The sequence below is a fragment of the Simochromis diagramma genome, unplaced genomic scaffold, assembly GCF_900408965.1.
Source record: "Simochromis diagramma unplaced genomic scaffold, fSimDia1.1 OVJJ01000596.1, whole genome shotgun sequence".
In the NCBI taxonomy this organism is placed as follows: domain Eukaryota; kingdom Metazoa; phylum Chordata; class Actinopteri; order Cichliformes; family Cichlidae; genus Simochromis; species Simochromis diagramma.
Window position 1 is genome coordinate 25,366,384 of NW_024387245.1, and position 18,913 is coordinate 25,385,296.

At 40.4% G+C, this 18,913-nt stretch overlaps 1 protein-coding gene across 1 annotated transcript; it reads right to left on the minus strand.

The window, feature by feature from the left end:
* Positions 1-7,709: 7,709 nt before the first annotated feature.
* On the minus strand, positions 7,710-18,913 carry hsdl2 (hydroxysteroid dehydrogenase like 2). The gene is made up of 10 exons (XM_040000571.1): positions 18,774-18,913; positions 17,313-17,476; positions 17,120-17,218; positions 16,898-17,012; positions 14,020-14,123; positions 13,841-13,939; positions 13,498-13,764; positions 8,922-9,071; positions 8,685-8,813; positions 7,710-8,595 (listed from the first exon to the last, which is right to left on the minus strand). The coding sequence occupies exons 1-10, from the start codon at positions 18,788-18,790 to the stop codon at positions 8,480-8,482; spliced, it is 1,260 nt and encodes a 419-aa protein (XP_039856505.1). The 5' UTR covers positions 18,791-18,913; the 3' UTR covers positions 7,710-8,479.

Here is an 18,913-nt window from a genome sequence, read left to right on the forward strand (position 1 = left end):
CTAGCAACCATGATACTAACCGCTGGAAACGTGTCATACAACTTTGTTTGACAGAAATGAAGGAGAACATATTTTGTTCATTTGTTTGTTTGTTTCTACAAGAGCTTTGTGTGATTTGATAAGTATCTGAGGCTGAGACTACAGGACAGTAAAACATGATTTTTGGGCTTCATTTCTGTACTGAACAGTCATTTTAAGATTAGTTAGTAAATAACAATTAGCTAATGTTGTTCATGAGACTAAAGTCATATCACTTTGGTAATGTAAATATAATATGGCCAATATTATAGTTATTATATTAATCATTATTAGCTATTACAGCAGTGAACATGAACTCTGTGTCAAATACTGAGCCTCAGTACAGATTCAAGTTGCAGCTATTTATATGTCTTATCACCTTAAATCTTCACTCAAAGACAAGTATCTTTGACAGTGCATATATAGGTGTATCATATATAAGAGACAAATCAGAATCAGAATCAGAATCGTGTTTATTGGCCAAGTATATGTGCAGACACATACAGGGAATTTGGTTCCGGTAGATGGTGGCTCTCAAGCACAGCAATGTAAATCTCACACACACACACACACACACACACACACACACACACACACACACACAAGTGTCTATATATACACATTACACATACATACACAAAGCTGTGTAAACCAACTATAAATAACGAATCTAAACTTATATACATAAAATACAGAAATGAATGAGGTGGAATGAATATTACAAAATGTACATAAGGTGCAGTTGCAGTCTGGCAGTGGGAGCAGTGTGACAGGTCAACTGTTAAGAAGGGAGATGGCGAGGGGAAAGAAACTGTTCCTGTGTCGGGTGGTCCTGGTCTGCAGGCTTCTGTACCGTCTGCCAGAGGGCAGCAGATCAAAAAGTCTGTGTGCAGGGTGTGAGGGGTCTGTGATGATTTTCCCTGCCCGTTTCCTGGTTCTTGAGAGGTACAGATCCTGGATGGAGGGCAGGGGGGCGCTGATGATCCTTTCTGCTGCCCGTACAGTCCGCTGCAGTCTGCTCCTGTCCTGTTTAGTGGCTGCTCCATACCAGACTGTGATGGAGGAGCACAGGACAGACTCAATGACCGCAGTGTAGAACTGGATCAGCAGCTCCTGTGGAAGACTGTACTTCCCCAGTTGTCTCAGGAAGTACATCCTCTGCTGGGTCTTTTTGAGGATGGAGTTGATGTTGGTCTCCCACTTCAGGTCCTGGGAGATGGTTGTACCCAGGAACTTGAAGGTCTTCACAGTTGACACAGGGCTGTCTGATATGGTGAGGGGGAGCAGAGTTGAGGGATGTCTCCTGAAGTCCACTGTCATCTCTACAGTCTTAAGAGTGTTCAGTGTTCAATGTTGTTCCTTCAGTATGTTGGCATTACTAAATTTGGCTCATTGCTTACATATATAAAAAGAAAATGTATAAGCTGTGATAACTGTTTCTGATAAAATGAAGAGTAGACTGATATATGAAATATTCCTTTATTGGGTGAGAAAATCAGACCATGTCATAACTGCTTTAAGTCACACAGAATAGATATCAGAGCCTTAAACAGGCTGACTTCTGCTAAATGGGTCAAACTGGGCAGAAAGTATCCAAACACATAACATCCTTATAGAATATGATGTAAAACTATAGATCAACTTACCTCAGAATATATAAAGCATATAAACAATTACAGCAATATGATGCAACAAACACAGCAGTGCTACTAATCCAAAATACTCAAAGCTTCATAGAACCGAAACAAACATTTATTTTTAGCTCCATTCTGCTGCTGATACATACTTTAGGTTTCTGAATATTACACTTGTTGCTGCCTTTCATAGTGTGTAACTTGAAGGCCCTGAGTACTTTCTCCCACACTGAAAACACTGGGATGATAAAATTATTTGAACATTACCTAATAAGACTGATTCAGGACAGACTGTTAGTTATTTAAAACTTTCCTAGCAGTCCTTCACAAACAGGGAACAGTCTGTCTATTCTCTCCATCTGTCAGCTGCTACTGGCTCTTCCTCCTCCTCTTCCTCACACACTGCTGAGTTTGTCCTGGTGGATCATCAGGGGTGCAAAGCCTCACAGATGATGTGCAGCAGTGTGTCCCTCAGTCTGTCCTCACTCTGGACACTTGCAGTTGTCACACATGGAAATCAAATGTGTGATAAGCTGCAGGATTCAAACACAAGTGTAACTTATAAATACATGTTCATACTTTTATTACACAATCAGAAAGAAAGAAACAGAGAGAGAGTGCAGGACAGACAGACAGGTGACAGTCTCAGGTGTATACACTGCTACAAAACAGCACAAGAGAATTCAGTGTTTGTGTTATTATGAAACAAGAAGAGTTCCCAGATGGTGCAGTGGACACATGTGTGACTCCTGTGATTAAAGCATCTTTCTTTCAGCTTAACGAGTGAACCGTCAGCTCGTTCAAACACACGTTAAAGTGCGTTTGTCTCGACACCACCGAACAGAGGCAGCAATATAACATAGCTAACATTAACAGTGCAGTGAATCCTGCTTGTGCCGTGATATTCAGGACTGCAAACCGAGCAGCATCACTAACTTTCAGCTTGTTGTGTTTGTGGATATATGACTGACTTTAATTATCCATAAAATCATCAGATTCTCTGTAAGATTAAAGTCAACTATTGAACGGCATATATTTTGAAGTAAAGGCTTTAAAACCAAGGTAGTACAAACATCGCTAATGTCACATAACTTTCCCGACATGTGGCCAACAGTAATGTTTTAATGTTCTTCATTATAAAAACATTCGCGAATAAATACGTGACATAATATTCAGTACTTACTTCTGAAAGTTTACTCTTCGGCGCCTCCGCTTCCGCCGTTTTTTTCGGCAAAATTATCCACACCACCGCCGGGCTATGAAATCTGCCATATGTTGGGCCATGAAGGCTACACCGACCCATCCTTAAAATTCAGGGAAATTAAGGACGCATTTGAGGGCCGTATTTCGAGCAGCCTTTGAATTGGGACAGCCTTCGTCATGTCGCTGTGACGTAATCGGCCTTAAAATGCGGCCTTTAAGGCTGCAGACCCCAAATCCGGTCATTGGTACTTCCTGGCTTATGTAGTTACTAGGTAACAAAAGCTCAACACTGCCCCTAGCGTCCTGTAGCACTTCCATTGTGTTTTGGAATTTGCAAGTGTTTTGGAGTTTGCATGTGTTTTGGAGTTTGCAAGTGTTTTGGAGTTTGCAAGTGTTTTGGAGTTTGCATGTGTTTTGGAGTTTGCAAGTGCTTTGTCTCTAGGGGCCACCGTATGTGCGTACTTGTAAGCGTGGCAATGGTGGAGGAGCGCGGCTAAAAAACTTATTACTTTTTCTGGGTCACAAAATAAAACTTTTAAGATATTTTCAGGCAAGAATGTAGCTGTGTAAAGTTTAAGTATCTGCTCGATTTATCAATACATCACATATTTGCAAAAATGCTCTAACGTTTTCGGAGACGTCCATTTTTTTCATGCTTTGTGGCAGCTTTTGAACATCTGTGGCATCTATTAATGTCAAATCTAGCCTTTATTTAACAACATAAGCAATCTCTATGTTACAATAATTGAACAGCCATTAAGGATCAAATCAGTTTCTGAAAAATGTTCTGTTTTTTCTCCCTCTGCTTGCTTCTTACTGTCTTTGAGGCTCGGGACCAGCACTCCCGTTATTGGACAGAAAGACATCAACTCAGTGGTAAGTATTTTGGTTTTCCAATACATTAGCAACTGTCAGTGACATTTATATTAATCAGGCTGAACTTTAATCATACTTTAGATCATCCTGTTTTACTTATTGTTTTATTTGTGCTTTGGTTTGGGGAAGTTTTGCTGTTGACTCCAGTTAATTCTACAAGACATGCTGTGTAAGTAAACAAACAACAACAGTTTGGTCTGCATTTCTTGAAAGATCACATTCCCCAAACTTAGTTTAGAGGATCTACGCTGTATATAGTGAAGTCTGCAAGTTTTCTAACAGCAAAATTTGTTTTGTTCCCAAATCATTTTGCACATCATTAGAATGAAAGTTATTGGCCATGTTTGCATAGCCCTTTTTAAAATGATGCTTTTATGACATTATTGTGTCGGTGGGGCTATCCACTGAATGACATGATGTCCTCGTGGGAGCTGACTAAATTGGAGTCTGTTTTATACCAAATGCAGAAAAAAATGTTTTAAGAAAGCAATTAAGTTCATGTCCATAAAAATATGATTGTTTTCTTGCAGGACACCAGGAGAGATGAGTCCTCCGTCACAGATGGTGTGGTCAGTGAAGATGGTCGCCTGCAGGTTCAAGCTCATTGCATCTCCAACCCACATCCACTGCCACTGTACTTAAGGGAAGTTAAAGACTTTCTTCTGCACCTACATTTGGATCACCTCGATCCATGATAGTCATTCAGGCAGTAATGGCTGGACTGGAAACAAGCCATCCTTAAAACATTACAACATTCCAGCTCATGTGTTGGAATGAAAAACAAATGTGTTGTTTAAATCAGAGACTGCACTTGTGACAGAACAACAAATATTTAGTTTGATTATATAAGTAATGTAAGTACAAAACAAACTTGTGGTAGGCCTAAACTTATTTTCAGAATAATTACATCTGAGACTTTGTTTCATTGTAAGATTATAACAGTGATGACAATATAATTGTTTGTTGTTCAGCAGAACAGTGTCCAGTATGTTGGCTGTTATACTTTGTTGTGTTTGAAAATAAAAGTTGGGCTGATTTTAACATCATTACAAAAAGTGTTGTTAATTATTTTTAATCATATTCAGGTTACCACAAATTATTTTTTCATTTAGTTGAACTTGAAATGTTTGTCAGTAGGTAAACAATTAAAATTGTACAGTCAGAAATATCAAGTTATTCTTAATACTGCAGACTTGCAATGTGTAAGTTGTCCTAACAGTCATCTTAAGTAAGCTTTACTTACTTTTTTTGAGGCAACGAGTTTCCTCAATTTCTTTGAGTTCTGGGAACTAACAAGGCTGTACACTGTACTCAAAATGAGTAAGTTGCCCTAACTTGGTCATCTTACGTAGACTTGATCCAATTTTCTTGAGTTCTGGGAACGAATGAGCTTGTACAGAGTACTCAAAATAAATAAGTTGTCCTAATTTAGTCATTTTTAACTAAGCTTTACTCAATTTTTTTGAGTTCTGGGAACTAATTAGATTTTACAGTGTAGGACTCCAGTAGAGAACGTAATTTAACTCTTTCTGCACCTCTGGGTGAATGAGATGCTGACAGACTCGAAGAGATCAAATTATTGGTGGGGACAATTCAATAATCGCTGGATATTGGTGGGGACATGTCCCTTCCGTCCATGCCAAATCTACGCCCTTGGTGTGTGCCATTATCTATGCTGAACCAGACATTCCAGCAATAGCTGGTGTCTTCCTTATGTGAGAAACACTGAGTGACAAGCAGATACAAAAGGGCTGACCTGTCACAATAAAACAGTCCCAGGTCAGTGCCACATATGCAGATGATACGCAGTTATATTTCCACCAGAAGGCAGAGAATACAAATGTAAATTAAATAACAGGAAGGCCTTACCAACGTAAATATTAAGAGTATTCATGATATCAAGAACTACAGTATTGATAACTGACATTTGTTAAGTGATACAATTTAATGCACCCTTTTCCAAATAGAAGTAGTTTTTGGTTCCCAACTGGCACGTTAAAAAAAAAAAAAAAAAAAAAGGCAGACAGTAGAGCTGGGCGATATAAGATTTTTTCATATCACGATATGTTTTTTTCATTTCAGGCGATAACGATATCTATCACGATATAAGCCAAATAACTATATTTGTAAGATTTAAATGTGCCGTTGCTCACAAGTAAAATGTGAAATAATCAGCAGCTTGTTTTTATTTAAATATTTATTTCCCATAATAAGTTCAACAGGGTAGATGTACTTAAGGAACATTAGACTTTTTCAGATAAATAAAGGCAAATATTGCAAACTACACAAAAGGCAGCCGCTAAAGCGTTTAAGTTTCAAAATAGAACAAACGAAACAGACTACTAAATTGTCAATTCCACTTAGAAACAAAATATTAATTCTAAAAATAAATCTTAGTTTGTTTTACAGAAGAACAGACAAAACTGACTAACTTTTGTCAATATCAAATAAACTGAGAACTAAAAGGAAATACTCAATCTCTCCTTGTTGTATAGCTTAGCTTTTCAAACAGTTTTAACAGTTACTTTAGTCTGACAAAAGCCGAATGAGCGCTTCCAGTCAGAGACTGAGGCTACGTCCACACGTACACGGGTATTTTTGAAAACGAAGATTTTCCGTTTTCGTTTTAAAAAAAAATAATCCCGTCCACACATAAAGGCAGAAATGAAGGAAAACGCTGCTATGAACATGCCAAAGCAGCAGGTGGAGCTAGATTCCTAACCGTGCAGAAATGTTGGCCAATCAGAAGTCTAGAAGCCTCGGTGGGAAAAAGTAAACAAAGCTGGGGCATAGAAGCAGAACAGAGTCATATGTGTGGAGGGACAGTAACTGTGTGTATATGTAAGCATTTAAACACTGCAGAGAGTAGAATTAACAGTATTGTAGAAATTCATTTCACCGAAACAATAACGCAAAAAACAATAGCGCACAGTGTGACGTCAAAAAATGCGCACACCTTTGACGCTGCGTTTTCTCCATTTTTCTAGTTCACACGTAAATGCAAAAACGGAGTTTTCAAAAATATCCACCCTGGCCGGAGTTTTTAAAAATCTTCGTTTTCAGTGACCAAAAACGCCGTTTACGTGTGGACGAAAGGTGCAAACGCATAGAAAGATCTGCGTTTTCAAGAATGCCCGGGTACGTGTGGACGTAGCGCATGCACCAGTTTATTGTATTTCCAGACTTGCTTTCAGCACAATTTACACTGCACGCTACTGTGTTTTTTGTCAGACTTGAAATAGCCGAAATACCTTCACACACACCATCATCTGTTTTCTCTTCGGTAACCTTCGGTCACGCTCGGTTGATTTTTCTAGTCGGCACACTCATTTCCTCTATTACCTGGGCGGCACGGTGGCTGGCTGCTTCCCAAACAAATACACATGTGCGGCTTGGCACTTGTGCTGTACGTAACAAGTCACGTGACGTGACGCTGCGGCTGTGATTGGTTCGGCTCTGCGCTACTTAATTTGGATTGGCTGTTTGTTTGTTTTTTAAGAGGACAAGAGCGGCGAGGTCTATCGCGATAGTTGAATTTTTCTATCGAGAAAAAGTTATATCGCGATACATATCGTTATCGTTCTATCTATAAAGTCAAGTTTTTAGTTTTTGTGTTTTACACTACGGGGCCACCGTACAGAGCTCACAGGAAATTTAAATCATTAAAGTTTCACTGAAGCCTTCCTGCATGCACACTGGCAGCGTCATAGTTTAAAGTCAGAGACAATCAGGGCGCCTTCAGAGCAGCAGCGCCCCCTGGTGTTCCCGATTTCTATGAATAAAAATGCGTGCATTTTAACTTCGGTTTTACATTTTAAAGCTGATGCACTCAGGAATCTTTGAGGTTTTTTGTTAGTGTGTAATTAAAATTAGTTTCTGTTTTTAGCACCATGAAGAAATTAACCTGATTTAATTTCGGACAAGACAGAATAAGGTAGAAAGGAAAGTGGGAACAAATTAGAGAACAGACATGCAGGATTAGGGTTGTACTTAAACCCAACATGGGCCACCTGCTCAACCAGGTAAGCAGATCCCAAACTGATTTATTAGCAGTAAATCAAAACTGGAAATTAATCTAAATAAAATAGTAAATAGTATCAAAGCTACTCATGCTTTTACAGATTCACATAAGACCTTATTCAGGATTAAACAGGGTCAAACCAAAGACACACATCCATCAATTAATTCTGAAGGAAACTTCTAGTTGGCCCATTAATAATCATCAACTTACACCCATCTGTATTTCTTTCATTTTTTGCAATTAAAATCTGATAATCTGTTAGTGTTTATAACTACTGATATGAAAACACATTTCACTTCAAAACGTGAAAGACACAGAACTATTAAAAATAGTCAGTACTGCGTTAATCCCCTGCATGCACTCCAGCAACAGTACTGCTGCAGCAGTACTGGTGTCTGATATCTGGCTGTACTTGCCTGCTGCTGTCATAACAGCTGTTATCGAGGGGAATAGATCAAATCAGTCTCTGTATCAGGCTGTAAACACGTTTATTTCTGCTGTAAAGCTGGGCATTTTAACGTGGGGCTGAGTCACTGCTGGAGCCTATAGTGGACATTGGTTTCTGATTGGCTGTCTGAACTCAGCTGAAGGAAGGTATTGGACACACCCTGGATGTTATTAAGGTTGCTTTATTGAGGTGTTAATGTGTTTTTATTATTAAGGCAACATGTACAGGAACAAAGAGCAAGAGGGTGGGGCCTGTATACATGTGGGTGGGGTTTCAGTTTCACAGTTTGGCCTTGTTCATGCGATTCATGAGTTTCTCCAACTTGATCGCCAGCGTCATGTCTCCTTTGATCTTCAGCTTCCCTGACATGAATGCCATCGTGGGCTTCAGTTTCCCTGAAATAACAAAACTGCAGCTTCACTAATGTTTCCTATAGTCATATTTTTTTTTTTTTTTTTTTTTTATTGCCATGGTGACAGGTTACCTGAAAACATCTTGCTGAAGTCACTGGAGTCCAATTTCATGACAACGTCAGCTTTGGTGGGGGGCTCACCCTGCCCCACGCTGCCCGAGCCAGTCTTCAAGTCCAGAAACCAAACGCCAGTGTGCTCTCCTTATATGGACATAAACAAGTGTTGAAGACACGCCCATAGAATCTCCTTATATGGACATAAATGTTAAAGACACACCCACTGGACTTGCCCCTTTAATTCCTTGTTACCTGACAGGTCAAACTGATAGATGCCCTGAGTAGACTTGACAACGTCTTCATTAATGACTCCTTTGATGGCATCAAACGTGGTTTCCACTGGGCCTCCAGAGGTGGGCGTGGCTGATGATGAGGATGGTGGTTTAAAGGCTGGGGTTGCCCCTAGGAAAAAATAAGAAGGTGTTAAAAATGGTAAAGACCCCAGGGCTGCTGGGATGTCAAAGTCAAAGCCAACGTCTTTATTTTTTTTTAGTTTTAGTCTTTTCACCAGGTGACTGGCTAAAAGAGCTCCAGGGTAATAAACTGAATGTTCCCATTTATTCTTGATAATGTCACAGTGACTGAAAGTATTTCTCCTAACACAAATTATTGCACTGCATTTTATTTAGATTTGAATTTGTTGAATTCCTTTGTTTTTCCTATTTAACGGAGTCCCTTCATAATTCTTTTTTTTACTTTATTGATCTATTTCTTAGACAGGACAGGTGTTCTATTCGTTACAGTGACTGTGTCCCAATTAAGAGACCGCACGCTTGAAGTACGCATTTTGAGTGCGATTACGTTACCCCCACGCGACGACGGCTGTCCCAATTCGAAGTGTACTTCAAATGCGTACTCCAAATGCGCCATCGATTTCCCCAAATATCAAGCGTGGTCCGGTGCACGCTTCGTGGTCCCATATATTGCACAATTCATAGCGCAGCGGTGGGTGTGGATAATTTTCCCGCAAAATACAGCAGAAGGGAGCGGCCGAAGAGTGAACTGTCAAAAGTAAGTACTGAATATTGTGTCACTTATTTATGTGCGAAAGTTTAATAATGAAGAACATTAAAACATTACTGTTGGCCACATGTCGGCAAAGTTGTGTGACATTAGTGATGTTTGTACTTTCAGCGTTTACTTGGTTTTAAAGCCTCTACTTCAAAATATATATATAGTCGACCTTAATCTTACAGAGAATCTGGTGATTTTATGGATATTTAAAGTCAGTCATATATCCACAAACACAACAGGCTGAAAGTCAGTGATGCTGCTCGGTTTGCAGTCCTGAATATCACGGCACAAGCAGGATTCACTGCACTGTTAATGTTAGCTATGTTATATTGCTGCCTCTGTTCGGTGGTGTCGAGCCAAACGGACTTTAACGTGTGTTTGAACGAGCTGACGGTTCACTCGTTAAGCTGAAAGAAAGATGCTTTAATCACAGGAGTCACACATGTGTCCACTGTACCATCTGGGAACTCTTCTTGTTTAGCACTCGTAATAACACAAACACTAAATCCTCCTGTTTGTAGCAGTGTGTACACCTGAGACTGTCACCTGTCTGTCTGTCCTGCACTCTCTTTTTCTTTCTCTCTGTTTGTGTAATAAAAGTATGAACATGTATTTATAAGTTACACTTGTGTTTGAATCCTGCAGCTTATCAAACATTTGATTTCCATGTGTGACAACTGCAAGTGTCCAGAGTGAGGACAGACTGAGGGACACACTGCTGCACATCATCTGTGAGGCTTTGCACCCCTGATGATCCACCAGGACAAACTCAGCAGTGTGTGAGGAAGAGGAGGAGGAAGAGCCAGCAGCTGACAGATGGAGAGAATAGACCAGGGGTGTCAAACTCAAATACACAGTGGGCCAAAATTCAAAACTGGAACAAAGTCGCGGGCTAACATTAATATTTATTGAAAAAAAAAAAAAAATCTTCCTCCAGATATAAGAATGAATCTTTTGTTATGGACTCAAACAAGTTTTGCTGAAAAACTGAATATGGAACAAGCAAAGCCTAATACTAAACGATATATATATTAGCTGTATAATACCAGTAGGCCAGCTCTAATAGTAATTTGGTATGGCTTCGTGGGCCAAATGTAATTAGGCTGCGGGCCAGAGTTTGACACCTATGGAATAGACAGACTGTTCCCTGTTTGTGAAGGACTGCTAGAAAAGTTTAAAATAACTAACAGTCTGTCCTGAATCAGTCTTATTAGGTAATGTTCAAATAATTTTATCATTCCAGTGTTTTCAGTGTGGGAGAAAGTACTCAGGGCCTTCAAGTTACACACTATGAAAGGCAGCAACAAGTTTAATAATAAGAAACCTAAAGTATGTATCAGCAGCAGAATGGACCTAAAAATAAATGTTTGTTTCAGTTCTATGAAGCTTTGAGTATTTTGGATTAGTAGCACTGCTGTGTTTGTTGCATCATATTGCTGTAATTGTTTATATGCTTTATATATTCTGAGGTAAGTTGATCTATAGTGTTACATCATATTCTATAAGGATGTTATGTGTTTGGATACTTTCTGCCCAGTTTGACCCATTTAGCAGAAGTCCGCCTGTTTAAGGCTCTGATGTCTATTCTGTATGACTAAAAGCAGTTATGACATGGTCTGATTTTCTCACCCAATAAAGGAATATTTAATACATCAGTCTACTCTTCATTTTATCAGAAACAGTTATCACAGCTCGTACATTTTCTATTTATAAATATATGTAAGCAATGAGCCAAATGTGTTGCCAACAACAATAATAAAAGAACAACATTTGTCTCTTATATATGATACATCTATATATACACTGTCAAAGATACTTGTCTTTAAGTGAAGATTTAAGGTGATAGGAAATATAAATAACTGCAACTTGAATCTTTGACACAGAGTTCAAGCTGACTGCTGTAATATATCCTGTAAAATATATATCTATTTATCCATCTATATATATCATAATAATCTGACAATACATATAATATTGGCCATATTATATTTACTAGAGATGGCACGATACCACTTTTTTATGTCCGAAACCGATATCATATATTTGGATATCGGCCGATACCGATATGAATCCGATATAGTGTGTTTTTTAATTAAAACTGTTTTTTTAATATCTTGCTGCATTTTGTATAAGTTCATACTCAAGTTTAAATAAACAACAACACTAAAGCTATTCTGTTATACCTGTATGCAAAAACTACACTGCACCCAAAATATTTCATAGTTCAGCAACACTGATCAATCTAATAAACTTAAACCTACTCCATCCATCCTCCCTATTCTGGTATTTTAAAGAGTACTTAGCATAAATATTAAGCAACCTAATTAATAGGGTTGCAAACTCCCAGCAAAAAAAATAAATAAATAGGGAACCACCCTCCACCTCATGATGCTTAATCGACGTAAAAACTTTAATTTGATGCAGTGTGAAAAAAAATGCACAGAAATCAATTATTTTTCAAGAATAATTAAATAGATTCAACATCTTTCTTCAACAGAATTGCAGACTGCACAGATGGAAAAAGTACTATAGCTTACTAGGGTATATTAGACTTAATAGTTACTATATACAGTAATGGACTTCTATACTTTTTACATCAAATTAAAACTTTGGGTGTAAGATTCAGATAATTAATTATTAAAAACTAGACATTTGAAATGAGAATAAGAAAGAAAAGTATGTCTTTGTGCCCCCTTTTCCCTGTTCATGCCCTATCGCCCCCCCCCCCGGCTAAACTTTGCTAGATCCGCCCCTGCACAGTTACCAGCCGTCAGCTACGTAGAAAAGGATCCTGGTGTAGAAAGTAATATTAAATAAATTCTAACAACAGCTTATCAAGCTTAAACGTGCTGCTGTTGTTTATCCACTGGTTTCCTCTTTCTGGCGCGAAGTGGGCCAAAAACAAAGAAGAGAGACGGACGACAGAAAAGCCGATCAGCTGATCATTGATCAGTTTCACGATTGAAGTAGCAGCAGGAGAGAGAGAGAGAGAGAGGCAGTCGCTCCATATATCGGTTGTTAAGCTTAACGCGGGAATGCTTTACAAATATTCAGAGATGAACTTACACACTTGCTTTACTTCTCTCTGGGATAACTTCCTCGGAGATGAATGCCAGTTTGGTAGCGAGGCTCCAAATGCTGAACCAGACCACAGATCTCGCACGCCACAGCCGCTCTATCACATGACCACACTGCTCCGACGTGCTACGGTTATGAGCCGAGTTACGCCGTGTTGCAAGTTTTGTGAGGTGCTTTTTTGATATTTAATGGATCGGATTACATTTTTTATTTCTCTCCGATATCCGATCCAGTAATTTAGGTCAGTATCGGACCGATACCGATACATAATATCGGATTGGTACATCTCTAATATTTACATTACCAAAGTGAGATGACTTTAGTCTCATGAACAACATTAGCTAATTGTTATTTACTCACTAATCTTGAAATGACTTCAGTACAGAAATGAAGCCCAACAATCATGTTTTACAGTCCCGTGGTCTCAGCCTCAGATACTCAACTAATCAAAGTGATGTCATGACAAAAATGAATGACCAACAAAACATTTTTCTCCTTCATTTCTGTCAAACAATGCTGTATGAAACATTTCTCGCGGTTAGTATCATGGTAGCTAGGCAACCTGAACAGCGCGACGAAGCGTATACCGTCCCATTTCACAAGCCTCTCACTTCCGCACTTCTCGTACTTATAGTACGCACCGTACGTAGTACGCGTAGTGCGCGTACTTCAAGCGTGCGGTCTCTTAATTGGGACACAGCCAGTGCCTGGCAGGCAGCAGTGTGTTTGTTTGTACCGTGCTGCTCCATCTTCTCCACCAGTGACTCTGGAGTCTCATCCAGGAAGAAGTCTGGCAGCAGAGGGTGACCCGGCTGGACAGCGTACTGGTCGAAGTCTTTGACGCCCTGCTCTCTGAGGAACTCCTCATCCACCAGGAAGTGACCCGTGTAATCTTTCGGACGGGATAGGATGGCGTAGGCAGCGTCCGCTATGATGTCAGCTTTCCGACACTGTTTACTGACACCCTCTCCCCCCAGCATGTCCATGGCTGCTGTCTGAATCGCTATGGCAACAACACAGAGCAGGGTTAATATTACAGAATAAGTGTTAGCATTGTTAGCATGCTAACAGCTGCTCACCCGTCCTCGGCCAGAGGGCGTTGACGGCAATTTGACCTCTGAACTCTTCAGCCATTCCCAGTACGCACATGGACATGCCATACTTCGCCATTGTGTAGGCTTAAAAAAAAACAAATCAGACATGTAAAGGTTGTACAGATGCATGATGGGACACAGGGCCAGATAGTTGCTATAGTTACCGGTGTGGTTCTTGAACCAGACGGGGTTCAGGTTGAGAGGCGGCGACAGGTTCAGGATGTGAGGATTCCGACTCTTCAGCAGGTGAGGGATGACCAGCTTAGACCTGAAACACAGACCCATCAAACACGTGTGACCACATACATGTTACTGTCCACATGTATTTGAAAACCTGTTCCAGTAACACAAGTGTTTTCCTAAGTGTCTTGTTTTCTAATCATTGAAAGACAAAGCTGTATCTGATTACATGAATACGCTACACTCTGCTCCAGTTCATACTGCCCTCTGCTGGTGTTGTCATGCTTTGCCCCACAACACAGATCTCACACAGTATCAGTTTAAAAGGAGGAGCATCTTTCTTTCTTCCCCCCCCCCCTCACAGGACTGTCAACCTTACACAAATGACTTTAAGTTTAAAATGTTAAAGTCACTTTCATGAGTGATACTGAGGGGAGGCAGGAGGAAGTGACACGCAGCTGACAGGGTGACACATTCACCCTCTGGAACCCAAAACACACAAAGCGCTCATCAGCCCACACCACGAGTTTATTCCCAACTCCCAGGATGAAGACACGTTTACATGTTCACAGCGATGCATGAGTTCTCTTTACTGTGAACAGATGTGGGCGAATATCAGCTGAGCAGCAAGATTAACTCATAACATCTGCCCTGAGTTTCCTTTTACACCTGTACTCATACCAACTGTCCATCGTGGCCTCACAGCCAACTTTTCACTGATGGATATGAGAAAGTTTCGCCTGAAATAATGATGTGTACAGAATAAATGGCTAAAAATCGAGTTGTCACTGATCACTCTGACCATCATCCATCAGCTCACCCTGATCTGAAATGACTTAATAATCTAAAACTGGACTAAATGCAGTTTAAATAGTTTTTGCACTATGAGCTGTTTAGACACCGTTCCAAGTTCAAATATGATGCAGTCATTAAATGCTGCAGGGCAAAATTTTAAATGTTCAACAGAGTCTAAAAATATTAAGTTTGACTCTCGAAGTCACCAAAGTATCTGTTTTTATCTGAGTCCTATACGCAGCCACTCTTTTTTATTTGGGCTCTTCAGCCTGTATTTTGACAGGCTAGACAAGAGAGCACGCAGGCGTAAACACACAAACACAGCAAATAGCTTGAGCCCAACTCAAACCAAGGCCTCTGAATTAGTCTCAGGGCAAAGGTGTAACCTGCTCAGCCTGCTGAGGAGTACTGGCAGCACTGGAAGGTTTTCAGCACGTATCGAGTTCTGGTTTTTCCAGTCTCATGAAACTCTGAGGACACGTGGCTCCTTAACTCCTCCTTAACTTGACTCACAAAATGCAAACCGTCCATCTCCTCAACTCCAATACTAAGTAATGACACCCAAATCACAGCACATCGTGTTTTGACGCACACAGAGAGCAGTGTACTGATAGTGTGGTAGATTACAAGCGCGACTGGTGTTTAGACCAAACCTGTTTAATGAGTGCTTCCATCATGCTCCGCTCATACCAGCGGCTCGTGAAGTTATCAGGCAGGAGTGTTTATGGAGAGCTAGATTATGATGTTATAGAAAGACTGCTGTAGCACCCATTTATGCTCATTGAGTGCCACCTAGTGTCATTTCAACTTTACAGCAGGACCATCTGAGGACAGAGGGTTAAAGAAGCTTAAACAGACATGCACCTCTTACTTGTGACTTCTCTACCTTCAACTTGGTGGGAAACATGATGTGAGGGAAGTATTTGAAAGCAGAAACGATAAGGAGACGTTTGGTGCTCAGAGAATTTGACTTTTAACCACACTATATGGAAATTTAAAGAAATAGCAACAGATGTCTTATTTCAGTGATCCAGTGAAACCATTCCCTGCTCCATGTCTACGATTTCTATAAGTGAAGAAAAATTCCTTCCATTCGTCAATTATCCTAAAGGGTGAAACACACATTACTAATGTAAACTGAACTCAAGTGAACGCTGAACTCACTTTGATAAGTTAATCTTTCATGATCTGAACAATTTCTATAAATCATGCAAATCGGTTATTACAGCAGTGCAACGTTTAACAACCTGCTGGTGGAAAATTAAAGGACACCAGCAGCATTTCCACGATGCGCTCCACTCACTCAGGTTTCTGAACAGCCTGATGAGACGGTGTCAGCTCGTCTCCTAAAGTGTGGTCTTCTTCCTCTGCTATGAGCTGATAAAAACATGTGGCTACTTTATTCCCGCTAAAAGCACTGAAACTTGTTTCTTTGATATTTAGCGCACTTCAGCTCAGCTCACGGTGCAGGGGTTTACAAATATACTTGGCAAACAACAGGTTGCAGGACAAAAACACCACCGGAGAGTTGTGTCACTCCATCAGTTTCAAAACTTTGTTGGTGAAACCGTTTGACGACCTTTATGTTTACTTTGGTGGTACGTGTTCTCATGAGGTGTAGTGTGTGTTTGGGAGTCACACCGTTTTGGTTTAAAGCTACAAGAAATGTAACTATGCTGTTGTGCTCACATCATCATCAGGTCACATGGAAACATCATCTTTTTTTGATCCACTGGATTAAAAATGCAGACTCTGCTCTTTATTTGCCCGTTGTCATGGTGAATCAGTGATGACAGCTTTCTTTTATCAACTCAGAGCTGAGTGATTAACCCTGATCAGCCTTTCTGGCACTCAAACAGTCACCTGTAACTCCTCACTGTAAACATACTTCCTGTATGTGAACTCACAGTTTACAGGAGACAAGCTGGTTACCTGCTCTACCTGTTCTCACCTGTCACAGACCTGGAACTACCAATCGTGTCTGCGTGTGATGGATGAGTTGCTGTAGCTTTAAGCGTCTTAGCTCACTTCCTGTTTAAAAAAACAAATGCAGGTATGTGCTCATACGTCAGGTAAGTTCCTCTCAGGTTGATTCCCAGCATCAGGTCGACCTTTTTCATATGCGTCTCCAGAGTTCCTGTCAGACTGATGGCACTTGCATTGTTCACCAAGATGTCGATGCCTGCCAATCAGACAGGAACTGATGATGTCACTGATAAGGTGGTGTGTTGCCAGGATAGAATTTACTTCCTGTTCTGATTAAAGGTGATTTTGAAAAAGTGTCTTTACCTCCAAATGCGTCAACGGCTTTCTGAACAGCATCTCCGATCTGCTGCTCATCACGAATGTCCACCACGCATGGCAATGCCTTTCCGCCCGCTGCCTCCACTGCAACATGCGCGCACACACACACACACACACACAAAATGTAAGTTCAGAGACAAAGGTTGCTCGTTACCTTATTGACCTGTCAGCGCCTCACCCTCCTGTGCTGCGGTGTAGATGGTCCCGGGGAGTTTGGGGTGGGGCTCAGCAGTTTTGGCAGCAATCACGATGTTGGCACCATCTCTGGCAGCTTTCAGAGCTATGGCCTTCCCGATTCCTCGACTCGCTCCGGTGATGAAGAGCGTGCAGCCAGCTAGCTTCCTGCAGCAGGAAGAAAGTTAACCTATATGCCAACACCTCCCTTCTCCCCTCAGTGAAAATAAGACAGAAGAAAATTAAAAGAACCTAAATAATCCGCCCTACATTTTTTATTTCTTGTTTTAAGTTAATTAAATGTTTAATATTCTTAAAATAGGAAACAAAGGAATGCGTTAATTTCTTTAAAAACAAATTAAAGAAATTTCATCGGTTTAAAAAACGGGCCATATTTGAGATTAAATTAATAAAATGTATATATTTGACACACACAGGACTCTGAATTGTTTGTCAATTCCAAATATGCAAGTTTCTGTTGGTTTTTAATAGTAAAACCTACACAGCAACATTGTTTTATTTTGAAAATTCACTTCCTGTAAGGTTAGCTTAACTACACTAGCGTTCAGCGGCTGTTCGAACAAAAAAATCATCTGAATAAGTCTCAGTCCAAAAACGAGCTTCAGGCAAACTTTTCCTGCTAAAAAACAAATAAAGGAGGGCGTGTTTAATTAGCCCGGGAGCTAACAGACAGAGGTAGTTACACGGTAGCTGCTGCTGCTACAAACTCCTACATCTGACGCTTTGAACGCTACAACTCAAAGGTCAAAGGGCAGACAGAGTACAGCCAAATTGCGAATTATTTATGAAAGACACAGTTATAACAGTTCGGCTCCACTATGGTCGAAAACGTTTATTTATATTAAAATGGCCACTTGTTAGTGGGTTGATTCCTTGGGATTGTCGAGTGGATGCCGATGCAGCTAATTAAATGTTTAAGCTGAATTCAGACTGATCACCTGTGACCAGACGCAGCAGATAAGATCCTGTAATTTAAAGCAATGCCACCAGCTCAGTTCCTCTCCCGTGAGGTACCAGTTTAAAACTGTTTACATACACTACAGTTCTACAGCTTTTCTCTGCTCTGAACTCTAAATCAGGTGGTTAATAAATGCAGACCACACAAGTTTCTGAACAGAAACAGCCTGTTTGCATGCAAGGGCAGAATCTCATCGTGAATAAGCAGTTGCCACCAGATCCAATACAATAACCTTGGACTTCATAATGCCTTGCTCAAAAAGACAGACGACAAGAGAAGAAGAACAAAGTATAGCAGATTTACACAACGGAACTCTTCATCATTAATTCGGCTGCGTTAAAACCCTCAAATCGAACCATTTTATTAATTTAAAACCTCCGCTTGTTCCAGGGCTGCGTAGCATTCCGTGACGACACTTCGGGCGAACCGCGGACTTCACACAGCGAACTTTTGAATGGACTACTGCGTGCAGGAGAAGGCACTCACCCTGTGTTCTGGAGCATGGTGGGGCTCAGGTGAGTTGAAATGTAGAGGAAGCGATCACAGTTTGTGCACAAATTAGCTGCGGGTCGTCTTCTTCACCTTTCACCCAATTCAAGCGCCCCACGCCACAGCCGGAAGTCATA

Bases quoted from the DNA above. Each gene is read 5' to 3' on its own strand.
- hsdl2 (XM_040000571.1), bottom strand. The intron at 9,072-13,497 runs GTACAAACAAAC...ATTTTTTCCTAG, and splicing joins GGAGAAGATGGAGCAGCACG to GGGCAACCCCAGCCTTTAAA. The intron at 8,596-8,684 runs GTAACCTGTCAC...TTGTTATTTCAG, and splicing joins CTTCAGCAAGATGTTTTCAG to GGAAACTGAAGCCCACGATG.